A 23,667-nucleotide genomic window follows, 5' to 3' on the forward strand; every position below is an offset into this window, starting at 1 on the left:
AGTGCGAAAATATGAGAAATAATCTAAAAATATCATCTCGAGAGACAAAATCAACAAAATTCCGAACTTGCGCAAATTCGAACGGCCTGAAGTTGTCCCCAGACCCCATCCCCCGCAGCTTTCAGACGACTAGTCCTCAGCTGAGTTGAACCACGCACTTGAACTCATACAAATCTCAATAATTTTCCATGATTCATCAGTGAGGAAAAAAACTCTCACTTATGTCTGACCGTCGTCACTCGTCATCGACCAAGGACACGGACAACTCGCCTATAATAAATTCTCTCATACCAATTACATGTCGTACGACACGTGTGGAAGTAAGTGAATCGTCGAGGAACCCAATAACACCCAGTAATTAGGTAGAATTATTGAATTTCAAGTTCATCAGCTGCAAATCTTCACATTTTAATCTCGTAATTAATTCGATTCGGTGAAGCTTAACAGGTGGACTGCTAGCTATTCGTCGTTTGGAGATTGAACCCCCGATGGCATTGTATCGCGATAAGAACGACAGAAGCGCCTCGATCACGACGATTTTCTTCGACCTGGATAATACCCTCATTGAGACAAGAAAGGGTGATAGTTTAGCCTGCAAAAAGGTATAAAAAGTTTCATTCAATCATTAAAATCCACTAATAAACTAGTAGAATAAATGTACTTCTGTAATTGTCTGTCAGAATATTCAGTGATTCGATAGCCATCTGAAAAGATTATGTTGAAGATCGTGGGAAATTGGAGAAATGAACAAAATTCTTTGAAAGACGTCGGCAATTCGATGAGATTCTGTTGGATTTCTATTCAATTCTATTGGGAAAATCCAAAAGTTGTGGGCGGGTTTTCTCACAATGGAAATATTCAGTAGAAAATATTCTATAGTGAGACAGGATGATAGTTTAGTATGCAAAAAGGTATAAAATTAATTAAATTTCAGAGTAAATTTAAAGGTTATTGAAGTTATTTAATTTCCTCGAAAAGTCAGGGGACTAAATTCTACTTTCGTTACATCGTTTAATCATTTGTGTCTTTATTTATTTATTATTATGGGTCTTTATTATCATTTATTTATAGGAAAAAATATTTCATTGCAAAGACATTATTAAAATTTGCCTAGAAATCAGGTTTTTCTTACGCTCGTCCATATTTTTCATAGATAATGTTTATAATATTCCCCAGCTATTTAATAAATAATGTTATGGGTTCCCCCAATTCGATTTTTCAATGTTATGAGAAAACGGTTCTTACGATGTTCTAAAAAAACGAATTCTTGGGAGATTGGTAAATTCCGAATATGGTGAATTTTTTGTAAAATTTTATAACATAGTTTTTGCGATATTCAACTCTAAAGAATGGAAATTTCGTGAAATTCTTTATTATTTCATTCTAACAGTTATTTAATCAGTTGTTTCACATGAGCATAGAAGAACTCAATATTTCATGAGAATACAATAAATTAAGCCATTTACAATTTTTTGGGTGATATTGGGATATCCAAGTTTCTTTTACAGTTCGATACAGACCGCACTATTACATAGACTCAACCATTTTCAATCATCAAATTTGTCAATTTAACTTGCAATTTAAATTGCGTGAGAAAAATTGAAAAGAAAATCATGAATATTCAGCGCCATTCAAATACCATTTTGTTCAAAATAATTTTTTTAAACATTCCTTGTTTACAAATAAACTCTAAAAAACGAACATTTCGTGAAATCATTTCTCATTTGATTCAACCTTCATCAACAACATATGAGGATAGAAAAGCTCAATAACTTATGAGAGTACAGTAAATTAAGTTAATTAAGTAATTAAATTATGTCATTTACTTGACTAATTAATTAAGTAAATCAAATAATTGAATTGATTACTCAAGTAAAGTAATAATTAATCAAGTAAATGAAGTTACTTTTGGTGGTATCGTCTCGCGATCCCCCTCAAGCCCTAAAAAACCACATCACCCAGAATCCTCACCTCCACCCTCCCATCATCTTCAACATAATCGAATATTCCCCAGCACCTCCCGACTGTCCCCAACCGAGAAAACCCCACTCAACCCCTGTGCATAACGTCTGATAAAAATAGCTGCGTTTGTAATCCGAGCCGCATCTTAAAATAACCACCACCTCGCACACGCCGCAGAGCCAACTCCGCTCTAACGGAGAGATAATCCCGAGGCAACAGCAGTCTCATTCCGTTCCACCTCTGTCACAAAGAATTCGCCCGCACCCGTCCACCGCCTCGACCCCCTAAAAAACCCCGAAACCCCCAAAACCATCACAAAAATCAGTCGTCATTTGGATATCCTGGGTGAATTTCAGGTGGCCTCCCCCAGACTTAATTTACCCCGCGTGTGAGCGAGAGTCCAAAGAGAGAATTGACAAAATAATTCATTCCCCCTCCCCCGAAAGTGTCGAGTGGTCAAAGGGCAAGGCTAGAAGCATCGGCGAGAGGCAGCCGGGAGTGGTGCCAGTAACACCTCGACTCTCGTGCATCAATCTAACCGCTAGCCCCTCACGAAAATGAGTATCCCAGAGGGTGTGACGAAATGTGCGTCAATACTGAAAACTGTGACCAGCGATTCCGAAAAATTCGCTGCCCTCTTCATGGTAACAAAGTTAGTGGACAAAAATTGTAGTGTCGAGGCTAAAAAGCTCCTGTTCGAGGCGATCGGTTCGAAATTCCTGAAGAAGCTTCTGCTGAGTAACGAGGTCCCAGTGGACTGTCCCCCCCAGGTCTGCAAGTCAGTGGCGCTGTCGATCCTCTCGGCCTTCTGCGTGGAGCCGGAGCTGGCCTCCCACCAGGAGATGATAGTCCAGGTGCCGGGGCTGCTGGAGATAGTCTCGCAGTCGGAGGACGACGCATCGGACGACAGCCTTCTAGCCGTTAGCGAGGCCTACACAGTCCTCCAGGCGATCGCGCAGCACTCGCCGGGGCAGAAGGCCCTCCTGGAGGAGAAGGCGATCCCGAAGATGTGCGAGATCTACTCGGAGAAGAGCTTCCAGACGGACGAGGCGCTGAACATCCTGGTGACACTGGTCTCGAGGCTGGGAGCAGAGGCCTGGGACGCGAGGGACCCAGGCCCCTTCCACGGTATCCTGAACAAAATAGCCCTGGACTTCGAGACGGATCACTCAGAGCGCAAGTTCGAGCTCTGCCCGATCCTCCAGGCGCTGATATCCTCCTCCCGGAAGGAGGCGGTTGCGGACTCCTGCAAGGAGGAGTCCTGGCCGCAGAGCCTGCACAAGGGCCTCTCCGACATCCTCTGCTCGAAGATCGGCAAGAGCCAGAGGGACCCGGCGCTGAAGCTGGCGGCAGCCATTCTGGAGCTCCTCGGCGCCGAGTGGACGCTGATGGACGAGGAGAAGCCCAAGGTCCTCTTCCTCATGCTGATACAGCTGGCCTCCATCGAGGTGAGGATGCAGCTGGAGGGCAAGCAGCTGAAGACTGTCGTCCAGAACGGGGAGTTGATAACAGCCTGCTTCGTCATCCTGGAGATTTGCCTGTCGTACATAACGACTGATCAGCTCGACCTCGAGCAGAAGGAGAAGCAGTCCCTGTACACGGCGTTGAAGGGGGCCTTCTCGGCGGTGATTGGACTCCTCGGGGCAGTATCCAAGATGAAGGAGTTGACGGACATCGGGGAACGCGTCTTCGTCTGCGCGATGGTGAGGGTTTTGGCCGCCTGGCTCGCCCAGGAGACGTCGGCCATGCGGCCACAGGTGTACGCAGTCCTGCCGTTCATGATGTCGGTGGCCAACGACACCTTCTACGCCAACAGAAATCGGAAGATGACGGAGAAGGCCAGGGCCGCTGCCAGGGCTGAGGAGGGCGCCTCCTCGGAGGTCGTGCACGATCCTCTGAGTGATGTTGACGTTCTCAGGGTGATGCTCCCCGCGCTGTGTTATCTGGCCGTTGAGGAGGAGGCGAGGAAGATTCTGCTGAAGCACAAGCAGGAGGAGGTGCTGTTCGAGTGTCTGTCGTACCACTGGACCATCGTTCATTACAAGAAGCCACCGGTGCCGAGGGCAGAGCGTCTCAAGGCACTCAAGGAACCCCAGAAGGAACTCGACCCCAAGACTCTGGAGGAGATGAAGGACTCCAGGGCTGCCATGGTCTCCATCTGCAATGTTCTCATGAATATCACGGTTCTTGAGGCCAAACTCGTCGAGCAGTCCGCGACATTCGTGTCCATACTCAAGTTTATTTTTAATAATCTTCCGGAGCTGAAGCAGATCAGCGAGAATCTCGTGCTTCATGGGCATCTCGCTGTTCTCGGGCTGCTCCTACTCAAGCAGCAGGCGAAGCTCGTCAAGAAGAACGATTTCAGTATTTGTCGGTATATTCAGGCCACCATCAGGTTCCTCTGGGACGCCTACGTCGTGGACGAGAGCAGCGACCCCACGGAGCTCGTCGTTGCCATGTTCTATAAGGAGCACTGGATGGAGATCATGGAGCTCTGGTTCCTCGGCATGCAGACCATGGCTGGGGTCTTCGCCCTCATACCCTGGCTGACCGAATTCGCTATTGAGTCTGGGTGGATCGAGGGCATGATCGAGATACTCAAGAAAGTCAGGATTGGCTCGCTACCCCCCAATGTCAAGTCCGCTTATGAGGATTTACTCTGTCATCTTGTCAAGGCTGACTCCAATGTCGTCTCGGTTTTGAAGAAGAATGGGGCACTCACTGTTTGCAGAAATCATCGCATGATGGAGCTCGGAAAAAGTCTCTTTGGGGACTAGAATTTTTCATTCGGAGCTACAGGTTTTCTCGAATTGCTTAATTTTCATACTCGATGTACAAATAGGCATTTACGATTCAAATTGTCAGCCCCTTTTTTAACTATTTCATCCGGCGTTGAGGGGGATTTAAACATGTATGTGCGATTTTTTGGTGACGCCGATTGAGGCGATTGGTGGAGATAATGTAGCGTAATCTTTTTTTAATTAAAAGTATAACACATTTTTTTTACAAACGTGTTCGTTATTTCGAATTACCTGACATCATTAATCATGTGCCCTTGTGTCTCTGGGGATAAATGTTGAGGATTATTGTTGAGACTGTTGTTGGCACAACTCATTTTGTTGTGATTACAGCAACTCTTCCACGGATGCTAGTCTTCACGTGTTCAATATATCGGCACGACTAGTGAAAATTGAGTGAAAAGTGCAAATTTTCATAGGTAATCCATCTAATGCATTAAGTCATCCATAATTACAGCCATTTTTTATCAGTTTAAAGACAGAATACGACTTGAAATAATTCATTTCTACACGAGAAATTTGAATGCAATTATTTCCAGTTGTATCACGTACGAAAAATTTAATAGAAAAGCCCAGTGATTTCTCCCCGAAATTCTATTGGAAATCAGGAACTCTCGATCTCCTATTTCACTCAAAATCCAGGAAAAAAAAATTCTTGTTCAACAGAATTTCTCCCGGAGACCTGAAACTTTCTGTTAATTTTTTTCGTACGTATTCTTTCAATCGTGAGTGGAGATTATTGAGTAACAGTATTGTTTTTCGTTACTTTGATTGAATGATTTAGTTAACGGAGGAACTGACACAGCTGTACAATGTACCGCAAGAGACAGCTTCGCGAATCACGGCGAATTATCTCAAGCAGTTTAGAAAGTGTCCCGACAATCCGGCGTACGATTTGGACACTTGGAGGGAGTCGTTGTGGGCTAAGGCTCTGGGAAAGTACTCGCATGTCACGGGGAAGGTTTACGAGAGGTGGTTGTACCTGAGGTACTGTTATTTGAAGATGCCGGGGGACACGGTGGAGATGCTGGTGGAGCTGAGGAAGAAGTATCTGCTGGGGCTGATCACGAATGGGCCGTCCTGTGCGCAGAGGGAGAAGGTGCGGCGGCTGGAGCTGGCGCGGTATTTCGATATCGTTCTGGTGTCCGGGGATCTGCCCTGGGAGAAACCCCAGGCCGAGATTTTTCAGGAGGCCTGTCGCTCCTTGGGGGTGCGGCCCTCCAATTGTATTATGATCGGGGATAAGTTGGAGAGTGACATCAAAGGTGAGGGGGGAGATGGGGGATGGGGAATTTCATTTCGTTTCATTTATTGCGTTTTTCATTTTTTTCTCCTCCACATTTTATCCGAAATTGATTATTCATAATTATTTTTATTGTACTGTATGGGATTGGGGAAAATAATGGGTCTCTGATTATCAACTGCTCAATTCTCATTCTTCAATAAGGGAATTTCATTTCGTTTCATTTTATTTCGTACTAGCTTGTGTTTTTTTCATTTTTTCTTTTCCATATTTTCTCCGAAATTGATTATTCGTAATTATTGTCATTGTACTGTATATGATTGATGAAAATAATGTGGCTGTATTCGTCACCTGCTCAATTCTCATTTTTCAATAGTGGGATTTCACATCGTTTTATTTGATTTCATACTAGCGCCATTAATGCTGGTGTTGATGTCCATTTATTGTGTTTGTTATTTTTTTTCTTTCCACATTTTCTCCAAAATTAATTATTCATAATTATTCTCATTGTACTGTATATTATTGATGAAAACAATGGGTTTCTATTTATTACCTACTCCATTTTCATATTTCAATAAGGGAATTTCATCTCGTTTTATTTTATTTCATACTAGCGTAACTCATTGTCCATTCGTTTTTTTGTTTTTTTTTCCTTTCCACATTTTCTCCAAAATTAATTATTCATAATTATTCTCATTGTACTGTATATTATTGATGAAAACAATGGGTTTCTATTTATTACCTACTCCATTTTCATATTTCAATAAGGGAATTTCATCTCGTTTTATTTTATTTCATACTAGCGTAACTCATTGTCCATTCGTTTTTTTGTTTTTTTTTCCTTTCCACATTTTCTCCAAAATTAATTATTCATAATTATTCTCATTGTACTGTATATTATTGATGAAAACAATGGGTTTCTATTTATTACCTACTCCATTTTCATATTTCAATAAGGGAATTTCATCTCGTTTTATTTTATTTCATACTAGCGTAACTCATTGTCCATTCGTTTTTTTGTTTTTTTTTCCTTTCCACATTTTCTCCAAAATTAATTATTCATAATTATTCTCATTGTACTGTATATTATTGATGAAAACAATGGGTTTCTATTTATTACCTACTCCATTTTCATATTTCAATAAGGGAATTTCATCTCGTTTTATTTTATTTCATACTAGCGTAACTCATTGTCCATTCGTTTTTTTGTTTTTTTTTCCTTTCCACATTTTCTCCAAAATTAATTATTCATAATTATTCTCATTGTACTGTATATTATTGATGAAAACAATGTGTCTCCATTTATGACCCCCTCAATTTTCATATTTCAATAAGTAATTCGCTAATGATCCTCTCCAGACACATCCTATAATTTTTCTGTGAACATTATCTAACCAACTCTGATACCCTCACACCAAAACACCGAGTATTTTCTTCCGATTCGTCATTTTTCCACAATTCCATTCGACGACTCCATGAATTTAAAAACATGAATTTTTCTAAAACTAAGAGGGGAGTGTGACAGATGAGCTAGATGGTTGCAGACGTGGGCATCAACCGTACTGAAAAAAAAGGAAAAAAAAATTGAACAATTGTAAAAAATAAATATCAGCCCCTGAAATCAGTACTAACAGACCAAAAGAAAAAGGGAGAGACCAAAAAAGTGCCCAGATTCAAAAGTGAAAGGGGACCTTTCCACTTCAAAAAACATTCTCTTCAATATCCTCAAAGGAAAAGGATCGGTGGTGGGACACACACATTTCGTATTTCGATACGAGTGCGTAATAGTATATTTCGTTACGAGTGCGGAAATAGTATATTTCGTAACGAGTGCAAAAAAGTGTTTTTTGGCGAGTGATATAATCCCACGAGCTAAAAAACATTTTTTCACGAGTTACGAACACTGTTTTTCATCACAATGTGGCGGAAATTGGGTTCACTTTTCGTCACAGCGTGATGAAAAGAGTTTTTTGGCTCGTGGGATTATATCACTCGCCTTCGGTTCGTGCTAAAACTAAAAAACACTTTTCCCACGAGTATCGAACGATATTTTTCATCACAATGTGTGGAAAAGGGACGTTTTCGGCACGCGAAGCGTTCCTAAACAGTTACTTTTTCGCACAACGTGATGAAAAAGTGTTTTTTGACCGATGGGAGGCGTGTCGCGCTCGCCGAAGGCGAGTGCTGCCCTCCCACGAGTCAAACAACACTTCTCACGAGTGTCGAATCCTATTTTTCATCACAACGTGTGGAAAAATCATTGTCATCACTGTTTCCTCGCGATTTCATGACGCTTTCTAACGATTTCTTTGTTGCATATTGAACCTAATGACTCACTAAAAATGTCAAATACGAATCATCAATTCCAAAATATGAAATAGTTTTGAATCCTCCAAATCCTAAAGCCGTGTTTTCCCCAGGGGGAATCGAGAGTGGCCTAGCCGGCACCGTCTGGATCCCACTCTCCGACAAAACCCGGCCATCGCCGGACGACCCCAAGCCCGACTACACCATCAAACACATCACCGATCTCATGGCGATCCTGAACAAGCGGCCTGGCGCCCCGGAGCTCGAGGACTCCTCCTCCAACGCTTCGGACGGAAGTTGATCGTTCTCTCCTGACGAGGGCTAGCAATAATTGAATTTCCGTTCAAGTTATAGAAATCACACAATTATTCGAGGCACCTATTTTTCGGGGAAGTAGATCAGGGGAGGGTGGGGTTAAACGGACACTTTAGACTTTTTTTCAATTATTCATAACTCAGAAACTAATTGATCAATTGAGCTCAGTTTGGGCTCGTCACAAAGGGAAAGAATTGTCCTTTGTATCCAAAATAAAATTATTGAATTTTATCAATACTTCAAACCCTCATTAACATTTAAACAAAAGTCAAAAGTGTCCGTTTTACCCCAACTTCCCCTATCGTAGATTACGTAGGAATTAATTCTACCAGAAGTGCCCTATTGTTAGAGCTATTGAGTTACATCAACAGTCGAATGGCAAAACCTCGTAATTTCATTGCGTAAAATAACTTTTCGAGACTATCAAAAATGATATATTGTATTATCACAATACTTGTACATTATATAATAATGTATGTTTTTTTTTAATACTGAAAAAAAAATTCTAGACTGAAATTGTCACGTCTTGCCACTCCACTGACAGGATTTCTCTGAAAATGTACAGATCAATTTTAACACAAAATAGAACAAATAAATTGCACTAAACATCCTTAAAAAGCACATTGACCTCATCAATATAGAAATTACAGCATGATTACCGTAAAATGTTTAGACGTAAAACTTGGATGCTTATATTTTTTTACAGACACATCATAGCTCAAGTTTAATAATCGTAGTCGACAGAACACATGAATGAACCCTGTATATATCTTAAAGATAACATTGTTATGATTCTTGTGTTTCCGAATAAATTTACGTTCCCTGTGGATCAATCCTCTCCGACGTGGACTCCTCTTCATTGATCACCGACTCTATTTCAGATTGCCACTCTATAGACTCCTCGGACACCTGAGACGCATCGGAGTCTCCAGAGTCGTAACCAGACTTATTCTCCTCGCTTTTGCCACCTCTTCTGCTGGCCTCGGTGGTCCTCTCACTTCTGCCGGTTGTGCTTTGATTTTTCTCGACTGAAGAATACGTTTTCTCGGTCGACGAGTCGATCTCCTGCTCATCCTCGTCTTCCTCGTCGGAAATGCTCAGGGATGACCTCAGCTGGCGCAGTTTCTTGAGCATTTTCTTCTTGTTTAAAGAGGATAAGTTCTTTGTCAAATGTTTCTTGAGGACTTTTTTAATCTCCTCGTCCCTGTGAACGCCGGTTTCTATGATCTCTTGAGTTATTTCGTGAAGGAATTTCAGGTATTTCAGGTTTTCCAGCTGTTTTTTTCGGCTCCTTGAGGGCTCCCTCTTCGGGGATGACGACTTTTCCTCTTTCGAGACCGGAATTCCACGCTCGGAGGCCTTCGTCGAGGCCTCGAAGCTCGACTCGTAGTCAGAATACAGTTGATCGTTCGGATAGGGCTTCACTTCCGGTCTTTCGGGCTCAATTACGTGCACCGTGGGTTTACAACTGGTGAGTTCTTGCCTCGATGGGGCATTTCTTCTGGAATTCATCGAGTGTTTGTCACGGTTCTGACTCTTGAAGGATGCCAGAGACTTCGTGGAGCCTTTGGTCGGACCAGAACTCGGTTGCAACATCTCCTGAAAGAGTTTACGTTAATTAAATTTACATTAATTAACACGTTTGAGGAAACGAGAGGACGAACGATTGCAATGTGCAGCTAAATTTCAGCCTGTCCCCTCGTGAAGAATTCTGATGGTCAATGTTCCCTTCCGCAGAGGGTAATTCAATTCTTTTCAAAATTAAAAAGACGTATTCTTCAATATTAAAACGACTTCCGAATTTCATTGATAAAGGTTCAAATATACTCATTAAAATTAAAAAATAGTAAAATATTAATCATTTTAAATATTCGATTGATGAATTGAATATTTGATAATATGGAACTGTAAATTTTTCATTGAGTAAATGATTCTAATTTCGGGAAAGGGATTATCCAAATTATTGTCAATCTTCTTACCTAAGTTATTGATTAATAACATAATTCGGAATTTGAATATTTAAATTGATCATTACTTGAATAATTAAAATTTTAAGAGTGATCTTGACTAATCGACGGCTTCAAAATTAATTGAAATTACATGAAATTAATTAAAAAATTAATTAATTTAATTTAAAGTTAATTTAAATTACATTAATTTAAATTTCATTTTATTTAATTTTATTATGATTTATGAATATGGCTATCCCTGATGTGAAATGATCACTCACGCTTTAGCACTGATTGCAGTACTAATTACATCGATTGATGATGAATTGAATATTTGATAATATGGAACTGTAAATTTTTCATTGAGTGAATGATTATAATTTCGGGAAAGGGATTATCCAAATTATTGTCAATCTTCCTACCTAAGTTATTGATTAATAACAATTCGGAATTTGAATATTTAAATTGATCATTACTTGAATAATTAAAATTTTAAGAGTGATCTTGACTAATCGACGGCTTCAAAATTAATTGAAATTACATGAAATTAATTAAAAAATTAATTAATTTAATTTAAAGTTAATTTAAATTACATTAATTTAGATTTCATTTCATTTCATTATGATTTATGAATATGGCTATCCCTGATGTGAAATGATCACTCACGCTTTAGCACTGATTGCAGTACTAATTACATTAATGAAATTTCTGATCAATTAAATAAATGCATTATCAAGATTAAAGAAAATATCCGTAAAATTATCTCAAATTGACAGACGTATCATAAAAAAATTTAATAATGACATTCGAAGGGATATGATTGGAGGGACATGAGGAAACGACGTACGATCAAGTGGTACTGGGAATTCCGAGCGGATCTCGTGATGTTGTCGTAGGAGTGACACTTGTGCAGGCATTTCTCTCCCCTCAGGTACTTGTAGTTGTCGTGCCTCTGGACATACCGTGGGTTTTTCGAGTCAACCACACATTTCGCTTGCAATACTCGACGGAGGTGAGTGTTCATGTGATTGTACACTCCCAATTGTTGGAAGAAATTCTCACCAGTTTGATTGTACACTGAAATCAGCAGAATGTTGACAACATTTCGTGAAGATCAAATCGAAATTTTTTAACATTCACTTGGAGTGGAATAATTTTTTTCAAGTCGTTTGTTCACTCGAGTCTCCGGAACGAGAATTAAATGAATATTTGGTATTCTCTATTTCATTTAATAAATATTTCATCAATATTTCATTTTTTTTTAATTCATATTTTATAAATCACACCAATTTTTTCATATATTTTGAATGAAATTTCTATATCTCAGTTTTGAAATATCATTTTATTCCATTCTCATTTCAACGACTTGTGGCTCAATTAATACGGGCCTTACAATTAAATTACATTAATGACAATTCATTTTCATTTTTAGAAATTCCTGTCAACAGCGTTCAACGATTAATTAAAATGTTATCACAGTAGAGCGCAAATAGAATTTTTTGTCGACTACATTCATTTCAGATTTTAAACTTGTGTGAAATTTTTTTACCTGAACTCTTCACTGATAAATAGGACCCACAACAGGCTGTCATATTTCCTTACGCACTGAGCCGAGGGATAAAAACAGTGACGAGTCGGTAAATCCTGTGTTTGTGAAGGTCCGTTGCGTAGCAACGGTCAAACTCGTCCAAGAAAATGGCGAAAAACAGGATTCTTATGCCCCAGAATTGGTCAATTGCGTTATTGTTTAATATGTGGACATACAGCATTGTCAGCGTGACACTTGCCAGCGTAACTGGATTATGCTGACCAAGTGACGAAATATAAACAATGTATTATTTAAGAGACGGTTGAGTCCGCACAGATCAGACCTGAATTGAACTGCGACGCGTGCAAAAGTCGTAAACTCTTTGTAATCAGTCAGATGAGACAGTAATTATACTCAAGTAATAAATTCTCATATTTAAATGCCGATAAACCATTGGTGGGATTTATCCCTTCAAGCCTAGAACCTACTATAATTATAAATACCCCCCACGCTGGGTACAACAGCATTCAATAGATTTTCTATATGAATGTGTCAATTATTTCGGTCAACCATTTTGAAAAAAAAAAAAAAAAACTTTGTTTTCTTTTCAATCACCGAAATATTATGAAATGACAATATTTACTTACCCCTCACTCCTCGCTGGAAGCTGATTAATAAATAAAAAATAAAAGAAGAAATTTAATATTTAATTTTAAAAGAAATTTTCACTATTTGTACAAAAAAAATCTTAATGCGAAAAAATACAATATTTCATTTTATACTGAGTACACAATCATCATGAATATCAATTATCATACATTTTTATTTCCTCATTTATTTTGGTTTATAAGTTTATCCACGTTTAACACTTAGATCTACTTTGTACAATCATTGTTCATTCATTATTATCAATAACTCATTATCCTTTTCATTACACTGTGAAGAAGTACTCCGTTGTGTTGTGGCTGATGTGATTCCCTGTGATTTCTTTATTTCCTCTTTTAATTATTACGATTAATACATTTTTTTTTTGTTGTCAGCAACACGTATAAAAATTCATAGACTAACTCGCTTCAGAAGTCTGTAAGCATATGAGACATTTTTTTCGTCAACTCGGACAGTAAATTTTCTTAATTAATTGTTCCAGCAGAGGAGCTGTTTTTTTAGAGAGCAATTCTTTTTTTTCGGCGGACTTGCGATTGCTGCAGATTACTGTTCGAAATATTTATGAGTATTTGTGTTTTCGAGGCATCCAATGTGACGAATAAAATAGTATTTGAAGTTTTTGAATCTGGAAAATTCTATTTGAAGAAATTTCTATTTTTAATTTTCTCTATCATAACCAACTACGTAAAATTCAATTCCATTAATCAACTAAACTTCTTATTGATAAATATCTTGAAATCGACGGGAGATGGTGAAAATTTCATGAGGACATTTCCTGAAGAACGAAGTGAGATCTGCAAAAAAGATCTCAACGATAATTTCCCCATCTCCCTTAGATTCCCCCGAATTCTCCAAAATCTGATCTTCAACTAAAATTGACAATAAATTCAGTACCGAATTGTTTTTTACGGAATATCTCCGAACGTACGGGAGATAGCGAAATTTTTGTAATGACCTTTGTTGTAGCTCTCAAATCGCTCTACAAAAAAGGTCATTACGAAAATTTCGTTATCTGCCTCAGATTCCGAGATATTCATCAAAAACTAAGGAGTAGTCCAAATTGACTTGAACCGTTTTACGGTTACGACCATCTCTAAAAAATTTATTAATTTCGCCACCTCTAGAGTAACTCCTTGGTAATCTGAAGGTTGTGGGTTCAAATCCTCCTCTAATACCCCATCAAAACAATAAAATTGTTCTCCCCACTCTCCCCCAATTCCCAGAGACCCTCCCACCCCTGCAGCAATCGCACCTCCACCGCAAATGGATCCCCGTTTCCTCAAAAAAATTAATTCCATCAATTTACATATAAGTTTTCAAGGGTGGGCGGCGAGCAATCATTCACTCCGCGAAACTCTCAACTATCACCCAGCGTTATAAATTAATGCGCAGCCGGAAAAGTCGAAATAAATGTTTAAAAAACAACATGCGAAGTTATTAGACATGTAAAACATTGCATTTGCCTCGATACAATAAATACCGTTGAAACAAAAGAGAAAAAATGACCGTTGGCACAGGATTTTTCCCAGTTTACCCACCCCCTGGCCCAAAATAACCCTTTGGCACCGGAAAAATAAATGTTTCATACTGCAAAAAAGATCTTGCTTTAATCAATTATTATACACATTATGTACAACAACACCAGCGATCAATCGATCGTGATTTTTTTTTCATTTCATTCATTTTTTATAAGTAAATAGGTTTTCTTTAACGTACACAAAATATTCTGTATATCATCTGTATCCAATGGGACACCACTACTCCATTACTTTAATTCACATCAATAGCGACGCATTAAAACCGTTAAATTCAATGTTTAATATGAAACAATGATTTTGCAATGAGAGAAAACAAAATAAATCTACATTTTACGTCTAAAAACTCTCGATTCCATTATTTTTCCTTTCCATCTGTTTTATTTTCCACCCAATAAAAATAAAAGTTGCAAAAAAACGTGTAAGACAATGAATAAATCAATAGGGAGTGAAAATAGATTTATAAAGCACAAGATTTCCAAAGAAAAAAGTAACTATGAAAAATCGATTAGCGACTTGTCATCAAATTTCCTCCATCTAAACATCTTCAATCATTAGACTCAGCAATTTGAACTTTTTCTCGCAGTTCTAAAAATGAACTCTCCTTTTCCATTTCGAAGGGGTTGACAATCTGCGTCATCAATATCTAAGGAAATAAAGGAAAAAAAAACAACAGAAGGAATTAGGACAAACAGAAGGATTTTGTTAATCAATCAAGACTTAATCGTTAATGAGGATTAATGGGAAATAAATATTTATGCTTTAGATTATCAGTAACACAAGTCCTATCGACGGTAATTTATTTCTGTCCCTCTGAGGTGCTGTGATGTCTCAATTCGTTCATTATATTTTTACAATTCCTCGTTAAACAGCGATTGGCGCCTTAACTGGCTGATTATGCCGGATCAATCTGGATTATTTATCACATTTGGCATGAGAATTTAAACACCCGTTCGATTATTGTTACAATCATTGTGGTTTATTCTAGGTTCTAGGCCTATTACAGATACTCTTAGGATTATTATTGTTTCGATCGTTATGATTTTCTGTTATTGTTGCTCGCCTGTGGGCTTCACACTTTTTTTTAAATTAATAAAATGAAATTTTGAAGAGTGACTTGAGGATTAATAATTAATAAAGTTGGATTCATTTTTATAGGAATTGAAATTTTGAATCTTTGAGGTTTCTTGATTGTAACAAAATTAATTAATAACATTCTTGATTGATGAGGCAATATAGGTGAGTGGATGTGTGCTTTCGGCTAACATCAAGGCCCCCTGAGTTCAGATTAAACAGATCTTGGGAAATCGAGAGGCGATCGGTCCGACCGTGCTAACTGTTTTATGGGCGGAATTATAAATTCGAGACGAGGGATTTGTGGAGCAGATTGTGGATAATGACACATGGGAATTTATAGCCCGTTCGTCAGTCCAATGAGACTGGGAGAATGGGTCATTGCTATTTTTATTGGAACGAAACTGTTGATATTATTGAAATAAAAAGGGGCTTTGTCGCTGGTGTCACAGAACTGGGAATCATGCTATTTTTAATAATTATTTCTGTTGTCAATTCTATGTGAAGTATTGCACATAAAAAATGGAAATGAACATAAAAAATCTTTTTTTTTCGTATTATTCACGAACATTTGCTCAAATAATTGTTCAACATTCTTTGAAACGAATAAATTTGAAATTTGTAATTGATATTTTTGTGATGAAGAATAATTTAATTTCGTATTCATAAGTAGCGAAAAAAATTGATTTCATTTCAGTTTTATGAACTCAAATAAATGAATTCTATTCAGCATTAAAAATAATTGACTTGAAATAAGAATTTAAAATTGTAATTCCATTTGTTTTCTGTGAATTAATTCCCAGCTCTGCTATTAATCCGCCTGTAATTGACCATTACCTCAAATAATTCTTTTCCATTCTTTGAAATGAATAAATTTGAAATTTGAAATTCATATTTTCGTTATGAAGACCAATTTCTCTAATTTCGTATTCATAAATAGCGGAAAAAAATCGAAAACCCATTTAATTTCGGTTTTATAAACACAAACAAACGAATTCGATTCAGAATAAAAAATAATCAACTTGAAATAACTATTCAAAATTACAATTCCATTTGATCTTCATGAATTAATTCTCAGCTCTGTAATTAAAAGTTGATCTCCTCTGAATAAATAAAAAAATTATGCTTTCAAGAGCCTATTCATCATTTAAATCAGTGTAAGTACACGTACTAGCGACGAAAAATCGCCAGTAACCAAAAAAATGGTGTATACCTATGTACATAGTGCCAACCGCACCACGAGCTTTTGCTAAAATAAAACCCCAAGGAAAAAATTCCCTCAACGACCCCCAACCGCTTCAAAATCCTCCATTCACCCCTAACTTACGTCTAAATCCTTCAAATATGGTGCAAAATTCAGTGAAACCGCCCCTCGTTTCCACCACTTACATAAAAAATGAGGAAAAAAAAGTACTCAATCGATGGGAAAATAATGGAATCCATTCGTCAATACGAAAAAGCCAAGAGTTGTTGGTTGAAAGTAAAGCATTAGCGGAATAATTATACCAACGAATCATTAAATAAATTGTCACGCCACATAAGCGAAATGAAAAAAATAATGCATGTATTACAAAAAAAAATGGAATGACTGATAGTTTCGACTCCTGAGGATTGAAGGGGACTTTTGCTAAATAATTAATTTTACTTTGACAAATATCATTCACCTTCAATCGTCCAAGACAGTGTCCAATTCGTATCCTCAATAGACACTATTATACATTTCATAGAGTGACTCTCAGCATTGCACAATGCACTACATCGCAGTGAAAGTAAAGGGAAGAGGACAAATTGTCTAGTAAAAATTTCACAAATTCATGATTCAACTTTTACACTATCATTCAACGATTAAAAGAATATCGAGAGAAAGAGAGTGAGTGTGTAGGTATTGTGCAATGAATTAAAACAGTTAACTTCGGGATGAAGTCTAGGTTTTTGTTTATAATTTTAGATTTGTTTTTATTCATTTGCGTTTTTTGCTCTAGGACGATGTTATTGAGATTACGGCGTTGAATTTTGTTAGGTTGAGGGATAATCGTATTTGAGACTTACGCTCTTCGCTCTGCTGGGACATACTTCACGAAAAACTTGCTCGATGAGGGGTTGCCTGAAAAAAAAAAATTATCGTGATTTTTTTTCGCTTTTCTTTCATGAGTTAAATTTTCTCCTCGAAATTATTTCCTTAAAAAATATGGATAAAGACATGTTTTAGGATTAATCAATTATTTCAATGTATTTACTCAAATGAGAGAATTGAATTTGACAAGTGAAAGTTATAAATAAATTGAGGGATTGCTTTGACAAATTGACGCGCTCTGCATTAGTTTTGAAATATGATTTTTATTTCATTTTCATTCACGACGACAGAGGAATTCTCAACAAAAACCCAATTACTGGGACAAGGACAGATTCTATAGCCATTCCAATTACCAGACATTGCAGAATATTTCTAATTATGTTTGTTGGAATTGAGCCAGTTTTTTTCAGAGTCAAACGCCTTTACACTTGAACGTGAGGAGCTCAGAGGTGTACTTATATAAACTTTATTTCAAGATCTAGAGATTTTTGGATCGACAATCAGTGGCGAGGATTTTATCGGAGAGGAGAGTACCGGTCAGTGATTAATTTTTCTATTGAGGTGATTTTTTAATGAAAATAATTCGGTGATGATGGAATATGTGATTGTTAATTCAATATGTTCAGGTATGATTTTATGTTTTGAATTTGTATTCAAATTTTTTGAAATATTTATAATCAATAAGCAAAAAAATCTATTTGAGAATTAACAAAAAATTTTCTGGGATAATCGTATTTAATGATTCAGAAACAGACAGAAAACTTTTATTTTAATTTTTTCAATCAAAATAATCAATTAAAAATTAATATCTTTCAATTTGTATGCAAATTCTTTGAAATATTTATAATCAATTGACATTTTTTGATCATAAAAAACGATAAATAAAATGATTTCAATTTTTTTTCATTCTATACTCATTGAAATAGTGAAATAACGCAGGAAATACTATTAATTTCCCCAAAATAACGATTTTCATAGGACTTTTGTTAAATAATGAATAAAAAATAATAGAAATACTCACTTTGCTGGAAGACCACCACCTGGAGGTAAATTTGGCAGATCTTGGTCTACAAGGAGCTGTACTAACTGGAGGTAATCAAAGCCATCCTTGTCCTCTTGCTGCTCCACAATTTCTGCCGGAAATAATGAGTCAGATAAGTAAATCAAACATGATCTAAACGTGAATTAATTCCAGATATCAACGATTACTGTTCCATCCACTTGTAGAACAGTTCAATCTCTTTTCGTCTCGATAAACTATTTTATTTCAGGGGAAAGTGACGTGGCGAGTGTCATATTTCAATATTAACAATCTATGTAATTAAAAAAGTTTAATAAATGACTCTATCAGTGCTGTTTTTACTCATTTCCACATGAACCTTTCATTTTTTACATTTAATTAAGAACTGAAGGGATAAAACGAAACATTCATCCGAAATTTATGAAAAAATCTGGTATTTTTAGCTGATTTATCTCATTTCATCCCTTCACCATAAAAAAAACAGGTAAAATGACGTATATTTTGGGGGACATGTACAATTGACTCATTTTTCTTTCGTACAATGGAGAGAAACTGGGGAATGACGTGGAAAATTCTCCCCAAATCATCACACAACGTCTTTATTCTCAACTGAATGTCTGTCATCATCATTATTGTTATTCTCGAGGAATCCTCAGCGTACAACAGTCACTCTCTATTACGCGAGTGGTTCCTCGGGCGAATACAACAGCAGAGAGATAATAGTGAACGTGAGTATTTGAATTTCATTGAACCTTTGATTCGCCTCTCGATAGCCTTTTCTAATTCCGCCTCCTTCCTTTGTGCCTCGGCGTTTGGCTTTGGTGCTGCTGGAAATGTCACTAGTACTATGCTCATATTGTCTCTGCTGCCCTGTAATTGAGACATTAATCAAAGTTATTTACGTTGCTAATTCGTGAAATACTACGAATTGCGATTTTTTTAATTAGAAAAATTCTATTGGAAATCATTTCCAATTTTCAATTAATAAAGAATTTCTAAGTGAACATTATTTAAATTAAATTAAAGTGAACATTATTTGAAGTATAAAGAACTCCTCAGAACCTCAGACTCACAAAACACGAAAACGCATTAAAAACCTTCAACCGAAAAAATAACCTCATATCATAAATAAACCTCTTCACTCGCCTGAAAAAAAATGTTGAATTTAACAAATTCAATCCGAAGTAATTCCCATATTTAAAGATCAAAATTCGAATAAATAAATACTATTAAATAATCCTCAATAATCCATTAAAAAATTAAATCAATTAAATTTACTATTTGAAGTATAAAAAACTCCTCAGAACCTCAGACTCACAAAACACGAAAAGGCATTAAAAACCTTCAACGGAAAAAATAAGCCCATCTCCAATAAATAAAACTCTTCACTCGAATGAAAAAAAAATTTGAATTTGACAAATTCAATCCGAAGTAATTCCCATATTTAAAGATCAAAATTCGAATAAATAAATACTATTAAATAATCCTCAATAATCCATTAAAAAATTGAATCAATTAAATTTACCATTTGAAGTATAAAAAACTCCTCAGAACCCCAGACTCACAAAATACGAACGCATTAAAAATTGTCAAACGAAAAAAAATAATCCCATATCATAAATAAACCCTCCACTCGACTGAAAAAAAATTCCACGCACCTTGTAAAGACAAGTATCAATAACTTGATTGGTAACAGCCTCTAAATCATCGGTGAGCAGTAGTCTGGAGTAAATAAAATCACAGAGATCCTCATTGGTCATAACATCCCAAATGCCATCGCACGCAAGAACGAGGAACTCGTCGTGCTGTGCATCCCGATCCCTGACGAATATCTCGGGTTCAGGTGAGACAAGTTGTTCGCAGGGTCCTCGTCCCTCGACATTCTTGTACTCATAGTCGCCAAGTGCCCTGGACACAGCGAGTGACCCATTGACCCGTTGCACCATGACACTGCCCCCAGCAGCCTGAATCCTCTCCTTCTCAGCAGGCAGTACAGGCTTGTGATCTCTAGTGGCGAACACTGGATTCCCAGAGCTGCAGAGGACAGCCCTTGAGTCACCGCAATTAGCAATGTAAATGTGCTTAGGTGATATAAATGCACAGACAGCTGTGGAGCCGGACTTTTCAACGTTAATCTGGGGCAAATCACGCATTTCGTGATCTAGTCTCAGAAAGCCCGAGTGAATTCCCTTTATTACATCCTCAGCCTTGAATTCCTCTGTTTGCATTATGGACTCGAGTAAATGCTCGGCACTGTGGGCTGACACTAGTGCCCCTGCGTGACCATCGAATACAGCAAAGTAACTCCAGTCTGAGAGGCCACCCTCTAGACCTGTTATCGCACGGTGTGCGTCCTCCATCTCCATTCGCCAGCCCTGCATGCTTGCCACACCGTAACGCAAGTCATTGCCAGAACCGTGCTCATTGTATTTCTCGGTGTTTGGGGTGTCTAAGAAGGCTCCCATTTTTCGCTGGTAATACTTCGGTTTTTCTCTTTCAGAATTTTTTGGACTCCTCAGGACGGGTTGTTGGCTTTTTTATCTGGAAGAAATGGGGGGTTATTATTAGGCGTTTGGGGGGTGGGGAATTTGTGAGGGCGAGGAGGTAGGGGGTAAGAGGTGATTGGGGTTCTTCTTGGTTGACTGCTTGAAGTCGTGGGTCTGGGGTGAAAGACTGGGTTGGCATTTTGAATATTTGAGAATTAGTGTTTGAAAACTCTGAATTTCTTCATGAAGTACTGCAAGTGGAACATTTTTAAGTAGTTTGAAGTACAAATGAATAAATTCGTACTACATTAAATTAATTAAATAGTGCAAACGAAACTGTCTTCAAATACTCCGAAATACGAATGAAAGTGCCCGATAATCCGAATTAATCAATCAAAATTCAATTCCATTCAATAATCACCCCAACTTGATATTGGTAGGGGAGCATGGGGCAAAATGAAACACGGGGCAAAATGAAACAGTGGGAAAATCTCGTCATCTAAAGGAGATAGGACATTTTTGAAGAGGACCTTTTTTGTAGATTGTAAAATTCTCTACAAAAAAGGTTTTCATGAAAATCGTCCTATCTCCCTTAGATCACAAGATTTTCTTGCTGTTTCATTTTGCCCCGTGTTTCATTTTGCCCCACCGTCCCCTAAATATCTCGAAATTTACAAGAGATATTAAAAATTTCATTAGGACATTTTTTGAAGAGCAAAAAAGCTCTGAACATCAATTTCCCCACCATCAATTTTTTATCTGGAAGAAATGGGGGGCTATTATTAGGCGTTTGGGGGGTGGGGAATTTGTGAGGGCGAGGGGGTAGGGGGTAAGAGGTGATTGGGGTTCATCTTGGTTGACTGCTTGAAGTCGTGGGTCTGGGGTGAAAGACTGGGTTGGCATTTTGAATATTTGAGAATTAGTGTTTGAAAACTCTGAATTTCTTCATGAAGTACTGCAAGTGGAACATTTTTAAGTAGTTTGAAGTACGAATGAATAAATTCGCACTACATTAAATTAATTAAATACTGCAAACGAAACTGTTTTTAAATACTCCGAAATACGAATGAAAGTGCCCGATAATCCGAATTAATCAATCAAAATTCAATTCCATTCAATAATCACCCCAACTTGATATTGGTAAATATCTCAGAATTTACAAGAGATATTAAAAATTTCATTAAGGAAGGGTGGAANTCACCCCAACTTGATATTGGTAAATATCTCAGAATTTACAAGAGATATTAAAAATTTCATTAAGGAAGGGTGGGGTAAAATGGACACTTTAGACTTTTTTAAAATTATTCATAACTCAGAAACAAATTTATCAATTGACCTCAGTTTAGGCCCGCCACAAAGGGAAATAATTGTTCTTTCTATTGAAAAAAAAAATTATTAAATTTCATCAACATTCCAACCCCTCATTAACACTTGAAAAAAATTCAGAAGTGTCCGTTTTACCCCAACCTCCCCCAGGACATTTTTTGAAGAGCAAAAAAGCTCTGAACATCAATTTCCCCACCCAAAATTGTCAACCAATTGTTGACCCTCTCGATCAATACCTCCAAATGAAATCCTCCCCAAAACCCCCAAAAATTCCCGCACCCTCAAAAACCCAAACACCCACGAGGTTACGCTCGCCCTCCCCAAGCCCCTTGTTCCCCGTCCCAGCCGATCCCCGAAGCCCCCGAAACACCCCAAAAACCGCCAGCGCNCCCCCCCCCCCCCCCCGCCCACCAATTGGGAGACCGCAATTTACTTTTTTTTCTTCAACCAAAAAACCGACTGCAAGAGACAACACGAAGGTGCATCAATTTTTCACTGCATGTGTTCCCCTCCCCACGTACGTGTGAATGCTCCGTTAGTGTCTGTGTCGTGCATTCGCGTGCATCTCGGAGGATGATGTATATAAATACATGCGAGTGTTATGTCCAGATTTAATAAAAGGATTATGAACTTACGTAGGCTGGACTGCCTCGATCGGCATAACTCGACCCCTCGGACATACGCTTGGGCGAAATGATATCGCTAATCGACTCGTCTCATGTTTTTACAATGCTCCGTAAATATGAGCGTCACCATATTCCTCGCACTCTCGTATATTATTTCAACACTTGTACTATTACGCTTTATTTGTCGGTTTTGGACTCGTCGGGGGGGATTTATCCCTTGCCAATGGCTTTTCGGAGCTGTCGACTGGGGCTTCGGGGGGCCTTTTTATTTTATTATGCGAACTAGTATGAAGTGCACCTAGAGTACCTGTCCAATGGTCCCGCCTCTACACACAGAAAACAACGAGAATCTACCTTGGGAAACATGAATGGCGGATACGCACGGGGGGGGAGACACTGCGACTGCGCGGGGGCTATTTTTAGCCCACATCCGCGGTGGCGTCACGGCCGACCAATCGCCGCGGCGACGGGCGGTTTTGGCGCTTCGGGGAGGGGAACTTCCGGATTTTGGATCGTGCCCTGGTAAAATTGTCCGATTATTTCCGAGCGGGTGATAAGAAAAAATCGGCGTTAATGATGTTTCTGTCTTTGCTCGTTATATTCCGATTGGCTAGTAGGTAGAGTTTGGAGTTTGAGAAAATTATGAGAATTAGGGGAGGTTGGGGTAAAACGGACACTTTTGACTTTTTTTTAAATGTTAATGAAGGGTTGAAATGTTGATAAAATTTAATCATTTTTTTTTCATCACGCTGTGACG

The 23,667-nt window shown here is 38.0% G+C and overlaps 3 protein-coding genes across 6 annotated transcripts; 1 reads left to right on the forward strand and 2 right to left on the reverse strand.

The window, feature by feature from the left end:
* Positions 1-93: 93 nt before the first annotated feature.
* LOC107043344 (neurochondrin homolog) lies at positions 94-8,801 on the forward strand. Its single transcript, XM_029126477.1, has 5 exons — positions 94-362; positions 440-602; positions 2,535-4,685; positions 5,545-6,025; positions 8,424-8,801. The coding sequence occupies exons 2-5, from the start codon at positions 489-491 to the stop codon at positions 8,609-8,611; spliced, it is 2,934 nt and encodes a 977-aa protein (XP_028982310.1). The 5' UTR covers positions 94-362; positions 440-488; the 3' UTR covers positions 8,612-8,801.
* Positions 8,802-9,061: 260 nt separating this feature from the next.
* LOC107043345 lies at positions 9,062-12,208 on the reverse strand. Its single transcript, XM_015264804.2, has 3 exons — positions 12,124-12,208; positions 11,422-11,651; positions 9,062-10,224 (listed from the first exon to the last, which is right to left on the reverse strand). Exons 1-3 carry the CDS (start codon positions 12,164-12,166, stop codon positions 9,439-9,441), a joined length of 1,059 nt encoding a protein of 352 aa, XP_015120290.1. The 5' UTR covers positions 12,167-12,208; the 3' UTR covers positions 9,062-9,438.
* A 697-nt stretch (positions 12,209-12,905) lies between these two features.
* LOC107043357 (protein phosphatase 1B) lies at positions 12,906-23,269 on the reverse strand. Of its 4 annotated transcripts, none has more exons than XM_015264830.2 (6): positions 22,920-23,263; positions 20,131-21,013; positions 19,225-19,342; positions 18,473-18,584; positions 17,427-17,481; positions 12,906-13,183 (listed from the first exon to the last, which is right to left on the reverse strand). In XM_015264830.2, the coding sequence occupies exons 2-6, from the start codon at positions 20,935-20,937 to the stop codon at positions 13,166-13,168; spliced, it is 1,110 nt and encodes a 369-aa protein (XP_015120316.1). In that variant the 5' UTR covers positions 20,938-21,013; positions 22,920-23,263; the 3' UTR covers positions 12,906-13,165. The 4 variants fall into 4 exon arrangements, with proteins under 4 accessions (XP_015120316.1, XP_015120315.1, XP_015120314.1 ...); XM_015264829.1 differs by lacking the exon at positions 12,906-13,183 and adding an exon at positions 14,354-14,949 and having other exon boundaries at positions 23,218-23,269; XM_015264828.1 differs by lacking the exon at positions 12,906-13,183 and adding an exon at positions 14,354-14,949.
* Between the last annotated feature and the right edge of the window lie 398 nt (positions 23,270-23,667).

Source organism: Diachasma alloeum, unplaced genomic scaffold (genome assembly GCF_001412515.2).
Source record: "Diachasma alloeum isolate Michigan unplaced genomic scaffold, Dall2.0 Dall_scaffold_00558, whole genome shotgun sequence".
Taxonomy (NCBI): Eukaryota; Metazoa; Arthropoda; class Insecta; order Hymenoptera; family Braconidae; genus Diachasma; species Diachasma alloeum.

What these genes read in the sequence shown, in the direction of transcription:
- LOC107043344 (XM_029126477.1), top strand. Translation starts at nt 489, where the DNA reads ATGGCATTGTATCGCGATAAGAACGACAGAAGCGCCTCGATCACGACG. An exon ending in ATAGTTTAGCCTGCAAAAAG is followed by an intron (nt 603 to 2,534) that starts GTATAAAAAGTT and finishes AGTATCCCAGAG; the next exon opens with GGTGTGACGAAATGTGCGTC. An exon ending in GTTGGAGAGTGACATCAAAG is followed by an intron (nt 6,026 to 8,423) that starts GTGAGGGGGGAG and finishes TGTTTTCCCCAG; the next exon opens with GGGGAATCGAGAGTGGCCTA.
- LOC107043345 (XM_015264804.2), bottom strand. Translation starts at nt 12,166, where the DNA reads ATGACAGCCTGTTGTGGGTCCTATTTATCAGTGAAGAGTTCAG. An exon ending in TTTATCAGTGAAGAGTTCAG is followed by an intron (nt 11,652 to 12,123) that starts GTAAAAAAATTT and finishes TGCTGATTTCAG; the next exon opens with TGTACAATCAAACTGGTGAG. An exon ending in ATTCCCAGTACCACTTGATC is followed by an intron (nt 10,225 to 11,421) that starts GTACGTCGTTTC and finishes AAACTCTTTCAG; the next exon opens with GAGATGTTGCAACCGAGTTC.
- LOC107043357 (XM_015264829.1), bottom strand. Translation starts at nt 20,937, where the DNA reads ATGGGAGCCTTCTTAGACACCCCAAACACCGAGAAATACAATGAGCAC. An exon ending in TTGATACTTGTCTTTACAAG is followed by an intron (nt 19,343 to 20,130) that starts GTGCGTGGAATT and finishes TCTCAATTACAG; the next exon opens with GGCAGCAGAGACAATATGAG. An exon ending in GGTGGTGGTCTTCCAGCAAA is followed by an intron (nt 17,482 to 18,472) that starts GTGAGTATTTCT and finishes TTTTTTTTTCAG; the next exon opens with GCAACCCCTCATCGAGCAAG.